The sequence below is a fragment of the Nicotiana tabacum genome, chromosome 23 (assembly GCF_000715075.1).
Source record: "Nicotiana tabacum cultivar K326 chromosome 23, ASM71507v2, whole genome shotgun sequence".
In the NCBI taxonomy this organism is placed as follows: Eukaryota; Viridiplantae; Streptophyta; class Magnoliopsida; order Solanales; family Solanaceae; genus Nicotiana; species Nicotiana tabacum.
In genome coordinates this window covers 119,399,575-119,419,399 of record NC_134102.1, presented here as the reverse complement: position 1 = coordinate 119,419,399, position 19,825 = coordinate 119,399,575, and the positions used below count along the sequence as shown (strand labels likewise).

At 33.6% G+C, this 19,825-nt stretch overlaps 1 protein-coding gene and 1 non-coding gene across 2 annotated transcripts; one reads left to right on the top strand and one right to left on the bottom strand.

Moving 5' to 3' along the window:
- Positions 1–257: 257 nt before the first annotated feature.
- LOC107810732 (cationic amino acid transporter 6, chloroplastic-like) lies at positions 258–4,126 on the bottom strand. Its single transcript, XM_016635543.2, has 5 exons — positions 3,737–4,126; positions 3,402–3,624; positions 2,574–2,904; positions 1,947–2,175; positions 258–1,101 (listed from the first exon to the last, which is right to left on the bottom strand). Exons 1-5 carry the CDS (start codon positions 4,092–4,094, stop codon positions 542–544), a joined length of 1,701 nt encoding a protein of 566 aa, XP_016491029.1. The 5' UTR covers positions 4,095–4,126; the 3' UTR covers positions 258–541.
- Positions 4,127–18,071: 13,945 nt separating this feature from the next.
- TRNAW-CCA (transfer RNA tryptophan (anticodon CCA)) lies at positions 18,072–18,143 on the top strand. The gene has a single exon. It is a non-coding gene; the product is annotated as a tRNA-Trp (tRNA).
- The last annotated feature ends 1,682 nt before the right edge of the window (positions 18,144–19,825 follow it).

Here is a 19,825-nt window from a genome sequence, read left to right as displayed (position 1 = left end):
CGATAGGATTATCGAGCCGCCTCCTCGAGCGACCTTCGGGCTCGAGGTTCGTTAGTACCGACCTCAGAGCTTACTCCCAAAATCTCATTCCGACTTCTTAACACTCGAACTCGATCGAACGTAGGAAGGCCGAAATTTATTTCGACCGTATACAAGTAGAAGAAAGAATATGTATTTTGGCTACATTCATGAATAAATTATAGACTTTATTAGAATTTACCAAAAAAAAAAAAAAAAAAAAATTCATGTAGGAATTGAACAAAGTCCATAAAATGTCAAAATCAAAGTTTATAGCTAAAATTGATGACAAGAAAGTCAAACAAGAAAAAAATATGAGAAAAAGGTATATGGATATACAATTTTCCAAACTACTATGTAAAAGTTTCCTTCTTGATCATCTCACCCTAGTTTGCCAGTTTGCAAGTTGATCATATTTTCTTTTCTGTAACAGTAATGAAAGGAGTAGTTTCTATTAATATTGCTTTGGCTTCAGCAACATTATTACTGCAGTTGCCAAATAAAATATCACATGCACCTTGCATTAAAGAACTTGGATTTCAACCTTAGCAGTTTGTTGAGTGTTCACATTATTATCAACAACTACCATCTCCATTATTTCTTCTGCACGATATGTTGAGTGGACACCATAAATTACATAAAATATTGTTATAAAACCAGCCCATATTCCAAATCTTTTGTATGCCACCATTTTCAAAGTTGTCATAAGAAAAACATTAAGGAAAATGGATATTGTAGCAGGCCATGGCATGAAAGGAACCAACCAACTATCTGGTCGTCGAACGACGACGAGAGGAACCAAATACTGGAAAATGACTGTCATAGAAATTGTAAGGGTAGCGATTAAGAGGAGATTCCACCATTGTAATTTGAGTTTCCATGCTAAAGAGAATGCAAATGAGGTGCATGAAAGGAGAAAGAGGAAGAAGAGAGTGTGAAGTGGTGGATTTTTGCTAAGGATGACATATCGACGGAATATAAGTGCATTGGATACTAAGTAGAATACTAGTAATGTGCCAATGGAAATCATCTCTATCACAATATCAAGTTCTGTGAATAGTGCAATTGATGCTTGGCATATACCTGCAAAAGAAATAAAATATGGATAAAGCTATGAGAAAATGCCATTATTTTAGGCTTTAATTTCTTGTTTTTCTTCTTGTTTTAGATTTTAAATAAAAAGTTATGCTTTGATGCCTATTGGCAAATATTAGACCACAAATTAACATTCAAAAAAGGGGTGAGAAAAAGGAGGGGAACTTTCTTTTTCACTAATATATATATATATATATAGAGATCGGATTTAATTTTTTGGTTGAATTGGCCCTTGGAGTTTTCTTGTGATATAAGCTTACCCAGCTGAAAGGTATTTTATTCCTCCAAATATGACTATTAGCTTTATATCTAAGTTAATTAATCTACGTTTATCAATAAGGAAAACAAATGAATAAAAAGAAATAAGAAACAACAGCCACCACAAACATACAAACAAAAAGGTTCTCCCATTAATTTTGACAAGTGACCATTACAAATTTATTTTATATCGTATGGGGCTCTAAGAAATCGATATTAATTAACATGATGGGGGTCTTGTGATGAGAATATCTACAATACACATTCGATTCTATAACCGCAGTATCATTTTGGAAACCATCATTTAGACCACCATGTATTCACATGTTTTTGGAAAAAGTTTTAGAATTTGTGAACAATTTGACGAATCAAAATTCTAATACATTTAGGTAAATATTGAAGATTTTCCCTAATTATCATATCACTGATGTTTTCTTGTAAATGGTGGATTGAAATGCCACTCAAAATGATGTTCAAGAAAATCGTTACGTTAATTCAGTTCGTTGAAAGTGTACCATCTCTAATAGTTTAAAATTTTAAATTATAGTCATATATAATACGTCAATATTAGTTACCTAAAACGATAGTAGCATTAAGTGGAGTGCCTGTTGTAGGATGTGCTTGGGCAAACCAAGAAGGCACAAGCCTAGCCCTCCCAATGACACAAAGGTACCTTGCTTGCCCAAGCATGGCTACTAATAGAGATGCCACAATCCCCAAACATGCACCAGCCCCTACTACATTGCTTGCCCACTTCCATCCCATTTGCTGAAAAACTGCTGAAAATGATGCTCCTTCTGGGATCTACCAAACATTCGAAGAATAGTTTAATTTCTATACACCGATAATATTCAAAAATTTGCCATACAAGTCATGACTATAAAATAACCGTCTATAATAAGTGAAACTAGTTGCCTGAAAATAATGCATGCAATCTATTTTATGTAAAATTTCATAGTGTACATATTCTTTATATTGTACAATAACAACAACAAACTCACTGTAATCCTACAAGTAGAGTTTAGGGAGGGTAATGTATACGCAAACCTTACATCTACCTTAAAAAGGTAGAGATGTTGTTTTCAGTAGACTCTTGGCTCAAGAATTATACTGTATATATAAGTTAAATCCTTGGAAAGTGAGCAATGGCTTTATATAGAGTAGGAAGAAAAATGAACATGATGGAAAGTTGAATGACATACCATGTTATAAGGTACCAAAAGGCACAAAGATAATGCCATGAGACAATAGAGGGCAGAGACAATGAGGACTGAGCCAACAATTCCAACTGGTAGAGTCTTTGAAGGGTTTCTTATTTCTTCAGCCATTGTTGAGACTGTATCATATCCAATATAGCTAAAATAAACTATTGCTGCTCCATCAAGAATTCCTCTAACACCATATGGAGCTATTCCTCCTGGCTTTACTAAGTTTTCAACTCTCCCATTGCAAAAGCCAGCTATGATTATAAATCCAAAGAATACCACATGGAACATTGTCATTACCAGGTTCAACATTGAGCTTTCCTTAGTGCTGCAAAATTACAAAATGATATACACCCTACATCATTATCAAATACCACTAAAAGAAATATTAACTATAAAACAAAAAGGAAATGATATTCCATGTTTGACCAATAATTTCTCCAAGCACATTAGGGAAAGAAAGAAGACATGACTTTGTATCTCTCTCATTAATTCATTTAGTGGAAAGTATATTATTACAAAAACAAGGTGTGCTGAAGGCAGTAGTAGATATCGGAAGCGTCGCTAAGGAATGTCAAAATATAAAGAAGTAAATCTACTTATAAATAAACCTAAGAAGAGTCAATATATAATATTAAAAAATAATTCGTTACCTAGCCACTGGATATTCAAAATAATTCGTTACCTATACGGTATCAAATGACACCCCTTAAATGCCACTGGATATTGGCAAAAACAATTTTGAGGGGTACGCAAACTACTCAAACCCCGTTGTTATAAAAATTGTTAAGAAAGCCAAGCATGAAAGCAAGATAGTTAACAAACCTATGACACAAGCAAATAGTGAGGACAATAATCAATGCAACAGCTGAGAAATCCAACATGTTGTAACCATCCATTAAACCATGTACATGAACTCTCCATGAGTTTGGGTCATTCCTACCAAACGCACAAGACAAATACTCCGTAAAACTTCTTGACACAGCAGCATTTGACAACACATATTCCATTAATATATTTGCTCCTGCAAAATATCCAACAAATTCTCCTGCACCCACTTTCACCAAGTTAATCAATAACCACATATAAATTTAACTTATATACACTAATAACATAATAAACATTACATTAGTAACGTATTTTAACCTTTTTATACATACCAAAGGTAACGCGAAGATAACTGAAAGCACCTCCAGCAACAGGGACGTCAACGGAGAACTCAGTATAGCACAAGGATGAAAGAAGTGCTGATATAGCAGCTATTATATATGAGATGAAAACAGAAGGGCCTGAGGTTTTACGAGCAACGGGACCTGTGGTAACAAAAACTCCAACACCAAGCATTCCTCCAACTCCAAGAGCTACTAAATCATACCATGTTAGTTTTCTTTTCATGTCAGCACCAGACCTTAGCCTCACTTTGTTAAGCTCTTGGTCTGGTGTCCATGTAGCTAACATTCTTTTCTTTAGCTTTTGTGGTGTTTTGGAGAAAGATTGAAGGTAAGTGGAGAAAACCATTTTTTGGTTAATGAGTGTGTGGGTTATTTAGATTTCAGTGACAAGGTTTTATATAAGCAATGATAAGAACATCTTTTTGCAGTTATACCTTTTTATTAATTGTATTATCTAAAACTCATTGGCTATACTAATTTTTATTTGTGACGAGTAGGCCCATTAAAGAAATAAAGTGTCGTTTACCAAGATATTCTCTATTCCTAATGCTAGAAGTTTAGTAGGTAGTCGAGATGATCTATACCGGATTATTAAGGTTAGTCTAATAGTGTTTTATTATTCTTAGATTGTTAATTTTATGTGTGTTTTCCTATTACCTATCTCGTCGGTTTCTTAGTATTTTGCTGCGATTAATGCTTGTTACTACTGTTTCCTTCCACCAATTTTCTCGCTCTTAGTTTTGCTATTATTATTCTTTCTAATCCTTGATATTACGTATACTATCCTCCCAAACTTTACTGCAGTATTTTGTTGCTGGTTAAGAATGAAGGGACCCGGCTAATTACTTTTGGAATGCACTTTTGCCAATAAATTAAAGGTTGATGGATAGAAGCACCAAAAGGGTGTTCGCTGATTTGCTTGAAAGTACAGGTTTGTCCTCTGGTTCTTTGTAGGGTGACCATTATACCCTGTTGATTTATTACTCCTTTATCCTCTGGTTCTCCATCCCTCAGCTTTTTAGAGGACCAAGACTCAAAAAGGCAACACTGCTCTTTGGAGAATTAAGCATGCAAATAAAGGTGGAAAAAGGTCTAAGGATTTTGAAAATTAATAAACAGGAAAAGTAGATTAATTGTAAGAGGAATCACAAAGCAAAAGGTGGATGAGGGACTTTGACCTATTCTTTTGGAATTTGAAAAGATGTGAAGCATCCATTCTTTGTAAAAGCAACAATTAATATATTGCTAGAGAATAATTGGACTTGGACCCTTCATATGCATTTTAATTTCTTAGTTTTAACTCTTAAATTTCTTATGCTTCCCTCTTGATCTTCATTATTCTACAGTAAAAATTTGAGTCATCAGAGGAATATAGGGATGAATTAACTAGATACTTGCCACACACTGACACACAAGAGCAAACTATTTTTTTTTATAACCGTAATATCCGAACCAGCTTGTGCGAAAAATAAACTATTCTCTTTAGTAATTCAATATGCATGCTGTATTTAGTTCAAAAGGTAAAATTTGATACTAGTATTTTTGTGCCTATATTCCTAGACATTTATGTAGACTGTAGTATCAATTGTATTAGTGGAAATATAAGTTATTTTAAACTTAGTAGATGAGTAATTGATTGTAGATTACAAACTAAAGAATCAAATCAGCAAGTAAAATTTGTGTTTGAGGCATATCCAATCTATATCCAAATGTTAACAAGTGTTAGTAGAATATTTCATCAGATGACTTATTCAGCCTAGCTAGATCATGGAAAGTACCCCTTATAAAGTCTACTACCACTACTATATATTGTAGCTCTGTACAGTGTAGGGCATATACCTCCTACATTAAGGGCTAAAGCCACAAATTCCTGCAGTTAGGTTAGAGGCCATTTAGTACTAAGAAGCATGTTGACATTTAGCCCATCATTCAGGCCAAGTGGCCAACCACAAAAGGGGAGTTTTTTTTTTTAATTAAAAAAAGGGTTTTTAGAGAATTTCCTAGAAGCTTGTCGCAGTCCACACGCACATGGCATGTATTATCCGTTTTGATCCAATAGACCTCATGATTTATCCCTTGAGTTATTGTCATCACCAAACTCAAAAGCGCGCATACTATGTGAATTTGTATTATATATGCCTTATAAAACTCTCTACTTTCCTTCCTATTGTGGGATTTACCTAAGTTGTCATGTGTATCTCTTCTTCATAGGCTTGCCAACCTATAAGCATGTCACAGTCCAAACACATGGCACGTATTGTCTGTTTTGATCCAATAGACCTTATGGTTTATCCCTTGGTTTATTGTCATCATCAAGTTCAAAAGCACACATACTATGTGAACTTGTATTATATATGCCTTATAAAACTCTTCACTTTCCTTTCTATTGTGGGATTCACCTAAGCTGTCATGTGCATCTCTTCTTCGTAGGCTTACCAACCTAGAAGCCTGTCAATCCTGCCCTTTGGCCCGATCTCATCCGCGCACCCTTCGTCATGGGTGTCACACTTAGACTTCTTATATTTTCTTCTTCTTTATTTTTCATTTATGGGACATGTAGATAAACGGATTGTAAAGAATTTAAGTTGTATTCACGTAAATAAATTTTATACAATTACTAATATTATTTAAATTAAGATATTAGTTATCATTTATTTCAGGTTATCAATCAATACTTATTGTATAAATATACATGTAATTACTTTTTTAGACACCTTAAGTGTGTAAATGTTTCTTACATTGTTTGTTCATATAACTTTGATTCATTAGTAAATATTGTGGTAAAATTGGATCAAGATTCTACGTTAATGGACAGGTTGAAATTAACCAGTCAGAAAACCTTAGCACCTTAATTGGCTTATCTTATGTTGTACATTCCTCTTTGTTCTTTCACTTTCATCTTCTTTCTTAAAAAATAGGGGAAAATAGTCAAAAGTCGGGGTGTATATAGGTCGGGTTGGTTCGGATTTTTTAATTATCAAACCAAACCAATGGTGTCGGGTTTTTTAATTTATAAACCAAACCAAACCAACAAAGTCGGGGTTTTCAATCTCGGATTTTTCGAGTTTTTTCGGGTTTTCAGTTTTTTTTTTCCGGTAAAGTCATCATAGCATAAAATATGTAAATTGTGCTCCAAATATTTTTTAAGTCCTAGTAAAATACAACTATATAATGTGTTTTCCAAGAAACTAACACAATAATATGAGATAAGTCATAGCATTATACTAAAATATTCAATAACAAAGATAAAATAATAAAATTACATAAAACAAATATTGCTAATTAATAAGCCATAAAAAAATTAATATAATCTAAAAATACTATATAGGCCATGCTAAAATAAGTATAGCTAAGTACTAATATTAATTATATAACTAAACACTAAAAAAAAAAATAAACTAAGTTAATTATATGTTTTTCATTATAAACCAATGTAAAACTAAAATAATTATCCAACATATTCATCATTCCTAATATTGAATTGAATTTCTTTTGTTAGCATTAGTATTGTTTTGAACTTTGTTTGAGTTACTACATTTATGGGTTATAAAATTTATTTGCCATTCAAGAATGTTAAGTCTAAACTTGAAATAATACGTTAAAAGATAAAACTGTGAAAAAGTTTAAGAAATATTTATAAATTACATTACAATAAATATTTATATGTATAAAATATTTTTAAAAATTATATAAATGTACTATCGGGTTTGTTTGGTTTCGGTTTGACTTTTTTTAGTTAATACCAAATCAAACCAATTATGGTCGGGTTTTATTTTTCAATATCAAACCACTTCGGATATCTTTCCGGTTTGATTCGAATTATTGGTTTGGTATTATTTATCGATTTTCTTTATACACTCCTGTTCAAAAGGCACTTCCTTTTTTCGAGAATAAAATCCAAGAACTGTACTCTAGTCACGTAATTGAGTAATAGATTTCCATTTTTTGGCATTTAAAGTTTATTTATTACAAAAAGCTTAGTATCAACGAATCACAAGACAATACAAGATTATTTTAACCTTTTATCCTTGTCATCTCCAATGTTGGATTCTTTTTACTAGTACTAGTATGAAGATTTAGAATAAATTCTACTTAACTTTCCTAACAATTTAAATTTCGGAAACAATATCCCATTAATCTTCTAGATGCGACAATATATAAACTCTTTTGATCTTAAATCAAAGACATTGAGCGCATCTTCACAGATTAACGAATTATTTTTTACATTTGTGATCTTCATTTGCTAGAAAATCTGCACATACAATGTACCTTCTCCATGTATGTTAAAAGTCTTTCTACGTATACTAATTTTCTCAGGAAAGCCCTCCAAATACAATGATGTCATTACAATAACAACAACAATATATTAGGTATATTCCTACAAGTAGCCGGGGTTTGGGGAGGATAGTGTATATGCAGACCTTACTCCTATCTTGTGCATGTTGACAGTGGGGTAGCCTGGATTTAGTGTATATGCAGACCTTACTCCTATCTTGTGCATGTTGACAGTGGGGTAGCCTGGATTCTGTCAAGGGTGTCAAACTTCAAATAAGTCAATAATTTTTATTGTCCATGAATGGTGTATCAATTTTTTTAAATCAAACAACACAATACACTACTAGAAATTCGGTAAAAACCGACCAAAAAAACCGACCAACGTTGGTCGGTAATGGCAAAAAACCGACCAAAACGCGACCATTTACGTGTGGACGGTATTTTTGTGGTCGGAAAGGAATACCGACCAAAGTTGGTCGGAAATTACCGACCAACTTTGGTCGGTCAATTAAATTCAAAAAAAAATATTGCAAAAAAAACCGACCAAAGTTGGTCGGTTTTTTCCGACCAAAGTTGGTCGGTATTTTAATTATGTAAAAAAAAAAATTCACCATCTGGGAATCGAACCGGGGTCTGTACTGTGGCAGGATACTATTCTACCACTAGACCATTTGTACATTTTGTTTTAAGACTGTCTTTTATTTGATTTATACTCTTTAATTATATTTTCGCACGAAAATAACCGACCAAAGTTGGTCGGTTTTATTAAAAAGTAAAATTACCGACCAAAGTTGGTCGGTTTTTTTAAATGACCCGCTGAATTAACCGACCAATTTTGGTCGGTTTTTTTAATATTAATTTTTATTTATATTAATTGAAAAACCGACCAAAGTTAGTCGGTTTCTTGAAACATAAATTTTGCGGGACTCAAAAATAGTTTTCCGCATTTTTGCGCCAAAGAAAACCGACCAAAGTTGGTCGGTTTCGTAAATAAAAAAAAAATATATTTTGAAAAATCGACCAACTTTGGTCGGTTTTTTGGTCGGTTTTTTTACCGACCAAAGTTGGTCGGTCGACTTTGGTCGGTTTTTGCCGAATTTCTAGTAGTGATATTAAGCTAAACAATAAAAAAAAAACTTTTAATAGAACAATAATTTTATAAATCAAAATTAAAGAAATAAAAAGAGAACATTAGAAATTTTACTAATAAAAGTAAGCATAAAACCAAAGGAAAGAGAGAGTCGAGAGAATTTGTAGTTTGTAGAGAGCTTTTGTTGAAAAATTTTTGTAGAACCTGATTTTTAAATTATAAAATTTATTTAAAAATTTTTTAGTTGAAAAATTACTTTTAAGATTAGTTGTTTATTTCTAAATAAATTTTAAATTTTAAGAGTTATTTTATTAGAAAAAAGTTTTTAGATTGAAAAAGAATTAAATAGACCACGCATGGTGGTCTTCGTTTAGTTTTGGCAAATGAAATAGACAGAACTTTAAACCCATGAATAATACGTCACTCTAAACATCCTGAATCGTCGGACTGCCTCACTCAAGTGTGTTAAGGGTGTTCAAAATATACACACACACACACACACACACACACACACACACACACACACATATATATATATATATATATATATATATATATATATATATATATATATATAACTTTAAACCCATGAATAATACGTCACTCTAAACATCCTGAATCGTCGGACTGCCTCACTCAAGTGTGTTAAGGGTGTTCAAAATATTTTATATATATAGTGACGTATTGTTCATGGGTTTAAAGTTCTGTCTATTTCATTTGCCAAAACTAAACGAAGACCACCATGTGTGGTCTATTTAATTCTTTTTCAATCTAAAAAAAACTTTTCTGGCGAACGGTATGCGCTTGATCACCCTTGGCATAATATGGTTACGCCACTGTAGGTCGAGAGGCTTTTCCGATAGACTCTCGGTTCAGATAAACACCTATTGTGATGTCATTCTGAACAAGAATTAACGTCAAGAGGCAACATAAAAAAACATTGGAAGTGAGCAATTTGTTTTAAACCAATGACTTTAAGCATGATCATAGTCACTAATAGACTTTGAAATACAACAAATTTCTAGCAACTAGGCCATGATTTATCACAATATATCTTCCCTCTTGACCGACAATTAAAGGAGTGGCAATGGCCCTTTCCACATTTCAAATTTCAAGAAAAGTCCAAATTTCAGCAGGGGTAAACCAATCATTTAGAATCATACAACTGCATAAGGGTAATGACAACTCTGATGATTAAGACCAAGAATTAAACATTGGGTGCCATTAAAATTTGCATTATAATAAGATTTGACACAGTGGGTAAGCATATCCACTGTTGGCTATTTTAAAGGAAAGAATAAGGGAAAGTGGAATTTTCTGTTAAAGCTATTGGTGATTAAGTTGCACTCAAGGAGAAGAAAAAAGGAATTAATTAATTAGCAGTAGTAGGCATTAGTTGTAGCCTTTTGCTTAATTTTATTTTTAATTACAAAGTGGGGACACTAGGAATTTAATATCTCCATGGACCTCATTCCTCACCTCTCCTAATGTTTTACCTTTGCCTCGAGTATCTATTGCTTTAATGAAAAAAATACCTTCACTCGTAATGACACGTCACCTGCTTAAAGTTCTTAATTTCTTTGCTTCATCATCGGATGAGAAAAATAGCAAGGGTCTTCTGCTTTCGGCTGAAGATTGCGATGAGGTGGTAAGCATTCGTTCATTTTTAATTAAAAGTCTTGGATTTGAGCTTTAGGAATTGAGTCGTCTTTGATAGGGAATGCTTCAAGATTCAAAGTAAGACTTTCGTGTACGTCTAGATTAGACCGGCTTCAAAACAAATATCAAACACCGTGTGAGCAGTGGTGGAGCCACATGGCTACTCCAAGGGGTATCAAATGAGACACCCCTTCACCGGAAAATCATACTGTTCCAATAGGTAATTTTTTTAATTAGGTATATATACTATTTGTTGAATCCTCTTCGCTTCTGATTGTGTTTACTTCTTTAAATTTTGACATTTTTCGGAAAAAGCACACTCCTCGAGTAGTCCTTTACACACATGATCAGAAAGGACATATAACGTTGTGAATGTTAACACATGCATTGATCGTTTCTGGGGCCAAAGATACATATATATAATGGCATCCAGTAGTATATGATTTTGGTGTTCTTTTTTCTTTTGGGGAAGAGTGAGGGGATCGAGTGGGTAGGGGAAGTCACCTGACTCTCATCATTGAATATAATATGGAGGAAGATCATAAAGCAAATGGATAGAAAATGATTATAACTTCATTGCCTCATCCAATTGTTTTTTGTTTAATAGAAAAGCCAATGTTCATAGTGCAAATAATGGATATCAAAAATAAGTTGGATTAGCTAGGCTCATTCATCAGAAATTCTATAGCTTCATTAGTTCCCACCCCATAATATAATTGTCACCTTCTCTAGCAAATAGTAATATTTGTGTGGACAACTTGACTATAATGACAATGAGATTTGCTCCACCAGCGGTGCTAACTTTAATATCATGTGTAACGGCTCAGCCCCAATTTGTCAAGATAGATATCGTTGGCTTTGGTCCGACCACTTTGGCTACGTCAAGGCTTTTGAGCTTCTCGGTTTTATCTCCTTTGCGTTGACTCAGACGATGGTTACAGTTGACTTCTTAACTTGCGTTTATATAACCCCTAACTTTGGTTACCCCTCATTTTCCGATTTAGAATTTGTCTAAGACAAGTTTCACAATGAACCTCGACGACACCATTCGACTTCAATCACAAGAAATCTGTGAGCAGTTGCACATTCAATCTAAAATCTTAAAACATATGAGTAGAGTGGCGCAAGACTATTACAGAATACAGATCTTTTTGATAATCTCTATACAACTAACGTACATAGGATATGTATGCATGTACTTTAATACATAACCTTCCTTACGTGTAACTCAACTCTAGTGTACATGTATATTTAGAACTTTCTTTTGAAGAAGATTTAGTAGGCAGTAAGCTCAACAAAGTGGAAATTTTAACTTCCGAATATAACTTCAACTTCAAATACTCTTTTTTTCAGACTTCAGCCAAGAAGTAGTGAAGATCGAACCCACATCTATTATATTGTGTGAGAAAAACTTCCGCCGATACCACTTATATATATTGCTTATAAGCCTTGGTTTTTTCCACTTAGTTCTTGCAAGTATACAACTAGTTGCATATAATGAATGAAGGGTTAGCTGTATTATCACAAACCAAAAGCCGATGAAATGACAGAACAGTGACATGGAATTAAAAGTGGATTTATGTCAAATACAATACCTCACTTCAGGTAAGCAAAGAAGACAAAAAGGGAACTTAACCTAATATATAAGCTACTGTGTTTTTCCAAGTTAGTGTTTTTCCAAGTTTCTGTCATCTTGGGTATGATGGGAACTTAGAACATTGAACAGCCGTAAAGCTATTTCTGTGTGACTTATAGGTCACGAATTTGAGCCGTGGAAACAGTCACTAATATTTAAATTAGGATAAATTGTCTACGTCAATCTCCAGTAAGTGTGGCCCTTCCATGGGACCCTGCGTGAATATGGGACTGCTTTTTTTGTTTGTCATCTTGTGTATTGCTTTTAGCATAAACCATTATGCAGAAGGGGAAAAAACAAAGAAATTGATCCTAATCAATTAAGATGGTCTGCCATCAAAGAAAAGGAGCATATCAGTTGTAACAAGAAGACAAATAGAAGTTTGATAAAATACTACTACTACTACTACATATTTCTATGATGACCCACACATATATTATACTGACAAACTAGTATATTTCTTGAGATTTCCCGATAAAAGAATGATACCCAAATTTAGTTTCTTCTTAAATATATTTTCTGATCTTGTTGATATTTGACAATAAAGTTCTTACTATACAAATTAGAATTCAACTAACTCATGCTTCTTTAACGAAAAAAAAAAATACTGACAGAAAGGTCAATTTGGGAGATGAAAATCAGAGGACAGAGATCACAATCAGTGAGCATCTTTCAAAAGAGAGTTTCTTGAAAGCATGCATTCACTTCCACCAAAAGTGAAAAGAAGTCACAGCCTTTGCAACTATCATTTAGATTGCCACTTTAACTAACTGACTGTCAAAATTTTCTTAGATTTTTCCTCTTAAAATTGACCTTTCACAACTACACTATCAAGGCATTCCACTTTCACATGACTCAATTGTTATTAATTCTTGAAAAGGGGGTCTGTCCAGGAAAATAGAAGGGGCCACAAAATCTTTCTATTTTGATCATGGCATTTGCTGGAAACTAAAGCTGCAGCTTTGATATTACTATTAGCTAATGGACATATTGAGGTTTGGGGTTGAAAGTCTTTTTCTTTGGTATCAGAATTGATTTTCCAATAGCTTTTGTGGTATGTCATTGTCCTCTGATTAACAATCATGAGCGGAGCTAGCATGGCGGAAGGGGATTCACCCACTTTGCCGAAAAATACATACACTATATATACAAGGTCAAAAATATTATATATATATACTCCCTCAGTTTTAATTTATGTGAATTTATTTGACTGAATACGGAGTTTAAGAAAAGAGAGAAGACTTTTGAACTTGTGGTGTAAAATGAGGCACATATATTTTATGTGACTATAAATCATTGCATAAAGGTAAATTGTTTCCAAATAGGGAAAGAGGTCATTCTTTTTTGTACGGACTAAAAAGGAAATAGGTTCACATAAATTGAAACAGATAGAGTATTATATAGTAGAGGTCGAATCCCATTAGTTTTTTCGATTGTTAACTTTTTTATATTTTGACTTCTCTTGCTGAAAATTTCGGCTCCGTTTTTTTTTTTTTTGCTTTCCAAATTTCAGCAAAATAGTGGCTATTTTTAATGACTTTGCAAATGCTGACTATTTTTCAATTACCAATTTGAAAACTAGCTAGCTCGTGCTATTTTTACCTGCTTTTTCTATGGTACCTCAAAGATTTTGGGCCTCACAGTTTTGTCTTCTTTGACTTTAATCCAAAAGGTGCCTCAATATTTGAATCTTGAACTCATCGTCAACTCTAATAGCCTATTTGGTCAAGCTTCTTTTTTTGGTCAAAAGTGATTTTTTGTCAAAATTAAGGTGTTTGGCCAAGTTTTTTTATGGAAAAAAAGTATTTTGAGTAGAAGTACAAAGTCTTTTGAGTAGAAGTAGAAGTAGTTTTGGAGAACCAGAAAAAAGTAGGTTCTTTCTAAAAGCACATTTTTTGAAAAGCACTTTTGAGAAAAATATACTTAGAATCACTTTTTAAAAGTTTGGTCAAACATTAATTGTTGTTCAACAGCGCTTTTCAAATTAATTAGTCAAACACAAACTATTTCTCACCAAAAATACTTTTTTGAAAAACACTTTTGAGAAAAGACTTTTTCAAAATAAGCAGATTTTAGAAGATTTACCAAACAGGCTACCAAGTTTCTTTCTCTTATTCTAATGTGAGATTTACCAAAATAAAATTTAGAGTAAACCCCCTTTCAAGTTCAACGGCTAGCTGTTACATGGTGTGATGACACCATTTTGAGAAAATTTTATATATAATATTTTTCTAAAAAATAATTTGTATACAATTGGTCAACATCATTTAAAAAATAATGCAAAGTGAATATCAATTTGGGATAGGAAATAAATTAGTCATAGAACTCTACTATCCTAGGCCCAAACCCATGTTCAAGTGAAACAGTGATTATAACTCCACAGCATTTCATAAAATTTTGTGTACGTCAATGTCTAACCCACCTTTTTCCGTTCTTAATTTTTTTTCCTTTCCCGTGGAGCTGACTATTTATTTGCTTATGATGCTGAACAGAAAAGTCTAGCTTTCACTCTACTGATGGCTGCTGATAAGTTCAATCTTCAGTTAGGTAAAGCAAAGAATATAGAACAGTTAAGTTTGGCAGTTTGAGGAATATATTAGAGGACAGAAATTAGTTGACTAAACATATCATGATTCGTATTGTTTGAAACAGTACAACTTAACAAATCTTGAAACCAAATCTAGAAAATTGTCTTCTTCCTCAACCTTTGTTGAGAAAATGACACTTTAATTTCAACTAAAACATTCTAATTGTTTGTCAAAGCTAGCTAATTAACTCCAATTAATATTTAATACCATTACATCAACAGGTGAATCAGTTATTATGCCAAATATGATACTCACTCACTAAGTCAGGTATAAGATAAGAAGGTTCAAATATATGAAATTACAAATTATGAAATCCCTCTTAAATCTTGTTTAAGATGTTGTCGGAAGCTTAATTAAATTATTTGATATATATATATATATATATATATATATATATATATATATATATATATATATATATATATATATATATATATATATATAGTGTTTAAGTGAAATTTCGTATTTTTTTCATAATATTATCGGACTGGTTTCGCGTTTTTATTTTCTAGCTTGTAAGATCCTTGACATCCAATAATTCAAAATCAAATAAATACTTAAACTCCAATAAATCAAAATCAAATAAATTTAAAAGTATTTTAAACGTACTACTTGTTCTGATAAATTATCATAACATGCATGCTTTTTAACTTTTATTATTATTTACTGGCCTTATTAAATTGCTTTTTCTGGGATATATGTAATGTGCCATCTATTTCTTATATCATTTTATGCACTAGCCTATGATCTTGAGTATTTCCATTAATGCCACCAACTAAGATTGTGGTGGAATGACAAGTACTCCTTCATCATTAATCAGAGTCTCGGGCCTAAGTATGGATTCGCCTTTATTAGGGAGCGATATACACCCAACGTGGCACTTTCCGGCGTAAATTCGGATTTAATTAGTCGTGCCCCAATGCGTGTGCCGAACACCATCACTATATTTTTCTACATTTACACCATTTTTTTCATCAAAGGAGTATTCTTCCTAGGGGTGGGTATAAAATCCGAAAAATTAAATTCCGAACCGGACCGAATTAATTCGGTATTTCGTTTTTGATTTTTTCGGTATTACATTTCGGTATTTCGGTATAACGGTACGGTACTCGGTATACCGAAATACCGAATTTTTAAAGATTTTTATGTTGGACCTATACTGCCCGGCCCAACCCAATATGTTGTATATCTAATTCTCTACACTGCCCTAGTGCCCAACGCCCCAGCCCAACCCAATAAGGCCCAACAGAAACCTCTTTAGTCTTTCGCTATAGGGATTAGAGAATTAGAAAGAGAGAAACAGAAACGGAGAAACATAACCTAAGAGAATTGAGATCGGTTGTTGTGACTGTGAGAGAGAACTCAAAGAAGTGAGAACCTCACGCTATAGAGACGAGTCAGACGACGACTTCACGTCCTCGGTGCCGATGACTCTACTGCTGGTTTCCTATTTTTTACCTTCATTCTCCAATCTTCAACTCTTCAACAGGTTCATAACTTTTCATTCTTCAATCTTCAGTTTTTTTTTTATAATAATAAATGTACTGTTAGAGAAAGAATGTTATTTTAAATTTTGGGATATGAATTTTGATGTAGTTGTAGTGTTGAATTTTGGGGTATGAATATTTCAAAGTGAACTGAAAAAATAATGATTATTATTGCCTCAGGTTGCTCTAAATTATGAAGATGGAAATCCTGTAAGAGGCAAAAGGCATAGGACGAAAAATTCTGGACAAGGTGCAACAAAGTGACAAACGTATGATTTGGAGCTAGCCGGCAAAGATTTTGCCTATGATGATGAGAAGAGCCTGTTTACAATTGGTGCACTACTTCACAACAAACTTGAGTTTACTGTTGTGTTGGAGGATCTCTCTTCTTCTTCTAGGTGTAGTACTAAATTTCTTTTTGCATTTTACAATAAACGATTTTGGTTTTTTTTAAAATCAATTTTATGTATCAACTAAACTTTTGCTTCATGTGTACAGAAGCACTACTCGAGGTGGAAGCCTTGAAGGGAGCCCCGGTGAGGCTGATAAAAAAAGGTTAAAGAGGCAGCCACGGTCAAAGGCATACAAAGTGGTAATTAAGTACTCGTTTTTCTGTTTTATTTAATTCGTTTTTGCGTGTATTGTCGCTTAACTAGGTTGATTTGATTAATTATGTCACTGTTAATATGTGTCTTGCCTCTTTTCTGATTTTATTTTTCTCTCTGATTAATTGTGTTATAATTGGGTTAATTTCAGGAGTTTAAAAATGCTGAATTTTTTTGCACAATTCTATGAAGATGTTGCACTCCTTAGTCCTTAATCGTTGTGCAATGTGTGAGTTAGGCAGAATTGTGGATTGTGCAATGTGCACTTTGAATTCTGCTGCACTGAGTTAGTTAAGCTTTGAATTGTGCAATGTGCACTTTGAATTGGCAACTTTGAAGTTTGAATTGTACACTGTGAAGATGTTGCACTCCTTAGTCCTTAATTGTTGTGCGCAGTGCATTGTTGTCACTCGTTAGTGTTGCTTATTTAGCGATTATTAAACCAAAACCGTACAGAAATCGTACCGAACCAAAATAAGAAATACCGAACCGTACCGAAATAATTTGGTACGATATTTGGTATACATAATTGATAAACCGAATACCGAAATATCGAACCGAAATTCTTAAATATCGAACCGAAATACCGAATGCCCACCCCTAATTCTTCCTATTCTATCATTTTATACTTCATTCTTGCAAAACACTCTACATAACTTATCATTTTTGTTAATAATAATTAAAAAAACCTTTTGGCACCTATTGTTATTAAGTTCTATCTCATGTAAAATTACTCCATACGAATAGATATACTTATGTATTTTTTCGTTTGATTTGTTAACTAAATTTTTTATGTATACTTTCACATGCCTTTTCTCTCTATAAAGAAGAGAGATTTTATTTGGTTTGATGATTAAACCATAAGAATTAAGAAACATAAAATACAAACAAATGAAGGGAAAAAATTTAAAAACTGGTTTTAGATTGAACCGGCTAAAGTATGACACTGTTATTACTGATACTTGAAAATATTTCAATATTAAGGATCCGTGGCGCAATGGTAGCGCGTCTGACTCCAGATCAGAAGGTTGCGTGTTCGATTCACGTCGGGTTCAATCCCCCGATTCATATGGGTTCGCCCTTTTTTTCTTTTTCTAAAACCTTTCTTTCTTCAATTTTTCAGAACCATCCCCTTTGTGACAATAGTGAATTTTCTTCCCTTGGGAATGTTGTAGTTACGAGTTCAATAAGCATTTACATTTCTTATTCCTTCTTTAGAAGAATTAACCTAAATACCCGTACACCCAACTGCTAAAACAATAGTCGAAGGATGTATAAAATATGTATTATCTATTTATAATATTGTTTGTCCGTAAAACGATACAGTTGAATTTGTTCGCGTCTTCTAGAGAGATGAATCAATTTGATCCCAAAGATAATGAATTAATCGATTTAGATGTAAGATACTTAGCTCAAAATGTAGATGAAATGATAGATTCGAAGAGCCCGGGAATAAGGTTTCCGGGCACAATGATGATAAGATTAACAAGCGAGAAAGAGAGAAAAAAGGTATCAGATTGCTGTGTAGAATTTAGTCAATGTATTCCAGAAAAACTGTGTCTTACAATGATAGTTGAGCCTATTATTTATAGCTCAGTGGGCGTAATGGTCGGGCCTACCACTAATGACAATTATTGGAGTATGATAATGGAAACCTAATGGTAAACATAAATGCTCTGATTTTTTTAATGAGCCGTTACTCTTTAATGCTGTGGAATATTCTTCATTAAATATCATCGGGCGCAGCATGCTTAATGCCCTTATGAACTTGCCTTTCTCGACGACACACGAAGTAGTTGTACCCGATTTTCCATCCTCTCGGTTTTGATTCCACGTGTCCCCTTCTTAAGTGGTCACGTAACATAACGTATTTTACCCAATACAGATAGTCCCCTTGCTTTCCGGTGACATAACTTTATGTTACCGGGAAGTTGTTGAGAATCCTCTTTTGGCGGAAAATAATATAATTCCTTTTATAGGTTACTGACGATTGATTAGATGCCTGTCTCCCCACATTTAATGCCTAGAACACGTGTCCTCTTATGATTTTGCACGCCTTCTGTCGGTTATCGAGGTAATTAGAGCCAAGTATTTTAGCCGCCCAAAATTTACCTATACGTATCAACTCCCTTTTCCTTTGGGTCTTACGAGTTGCTTGAACTTCCAACCTGCATTCTTGCTCTTCATCTCTTCTCTAATTGTTTCCAAACATAGAATTTCTTCTTCCCCTCTTCTAATGGCTTCTTCATCGAAACGTTCTGGTTCTTTGAAAAATAAGAACAAAAACGAAGATTCTGCTCCTCCAACAGCAAGTTCCATAAAAAGACTCAGTATTTCAAAGGATTTCTAGGAGAAATTTCCTACTGACAACCCCCGTTCATGGGCGGTTAGCAGGTGCCCATCTTTCATCGGTCCTTCCAGTACCCCTACTGTGAAGGAAGACTGTCGTTGCCCAAATTTGGACATCATCACTCCCGATCTATCGGAGCAAGTGACCCTTCCCAGAGAGGGTTTTACATATTTTTATACATACCCTCTTACGTTGGGTACGTTTTCTTTGATTGGGGAGCTTGATTCCGGGATAGCAAAATTTTACCTCCGTTACCAGGTATGTTTGGCATAGATAAGCCCCTCTGTGTGGAGGACGGTTTTCTTCCTTCGGCGCTTGTGTTTTGAAACCGGAGAAGAGCTGACCTTGGCCCATATGATGAATTTGTATTCCTCCAAGATCTTCCGT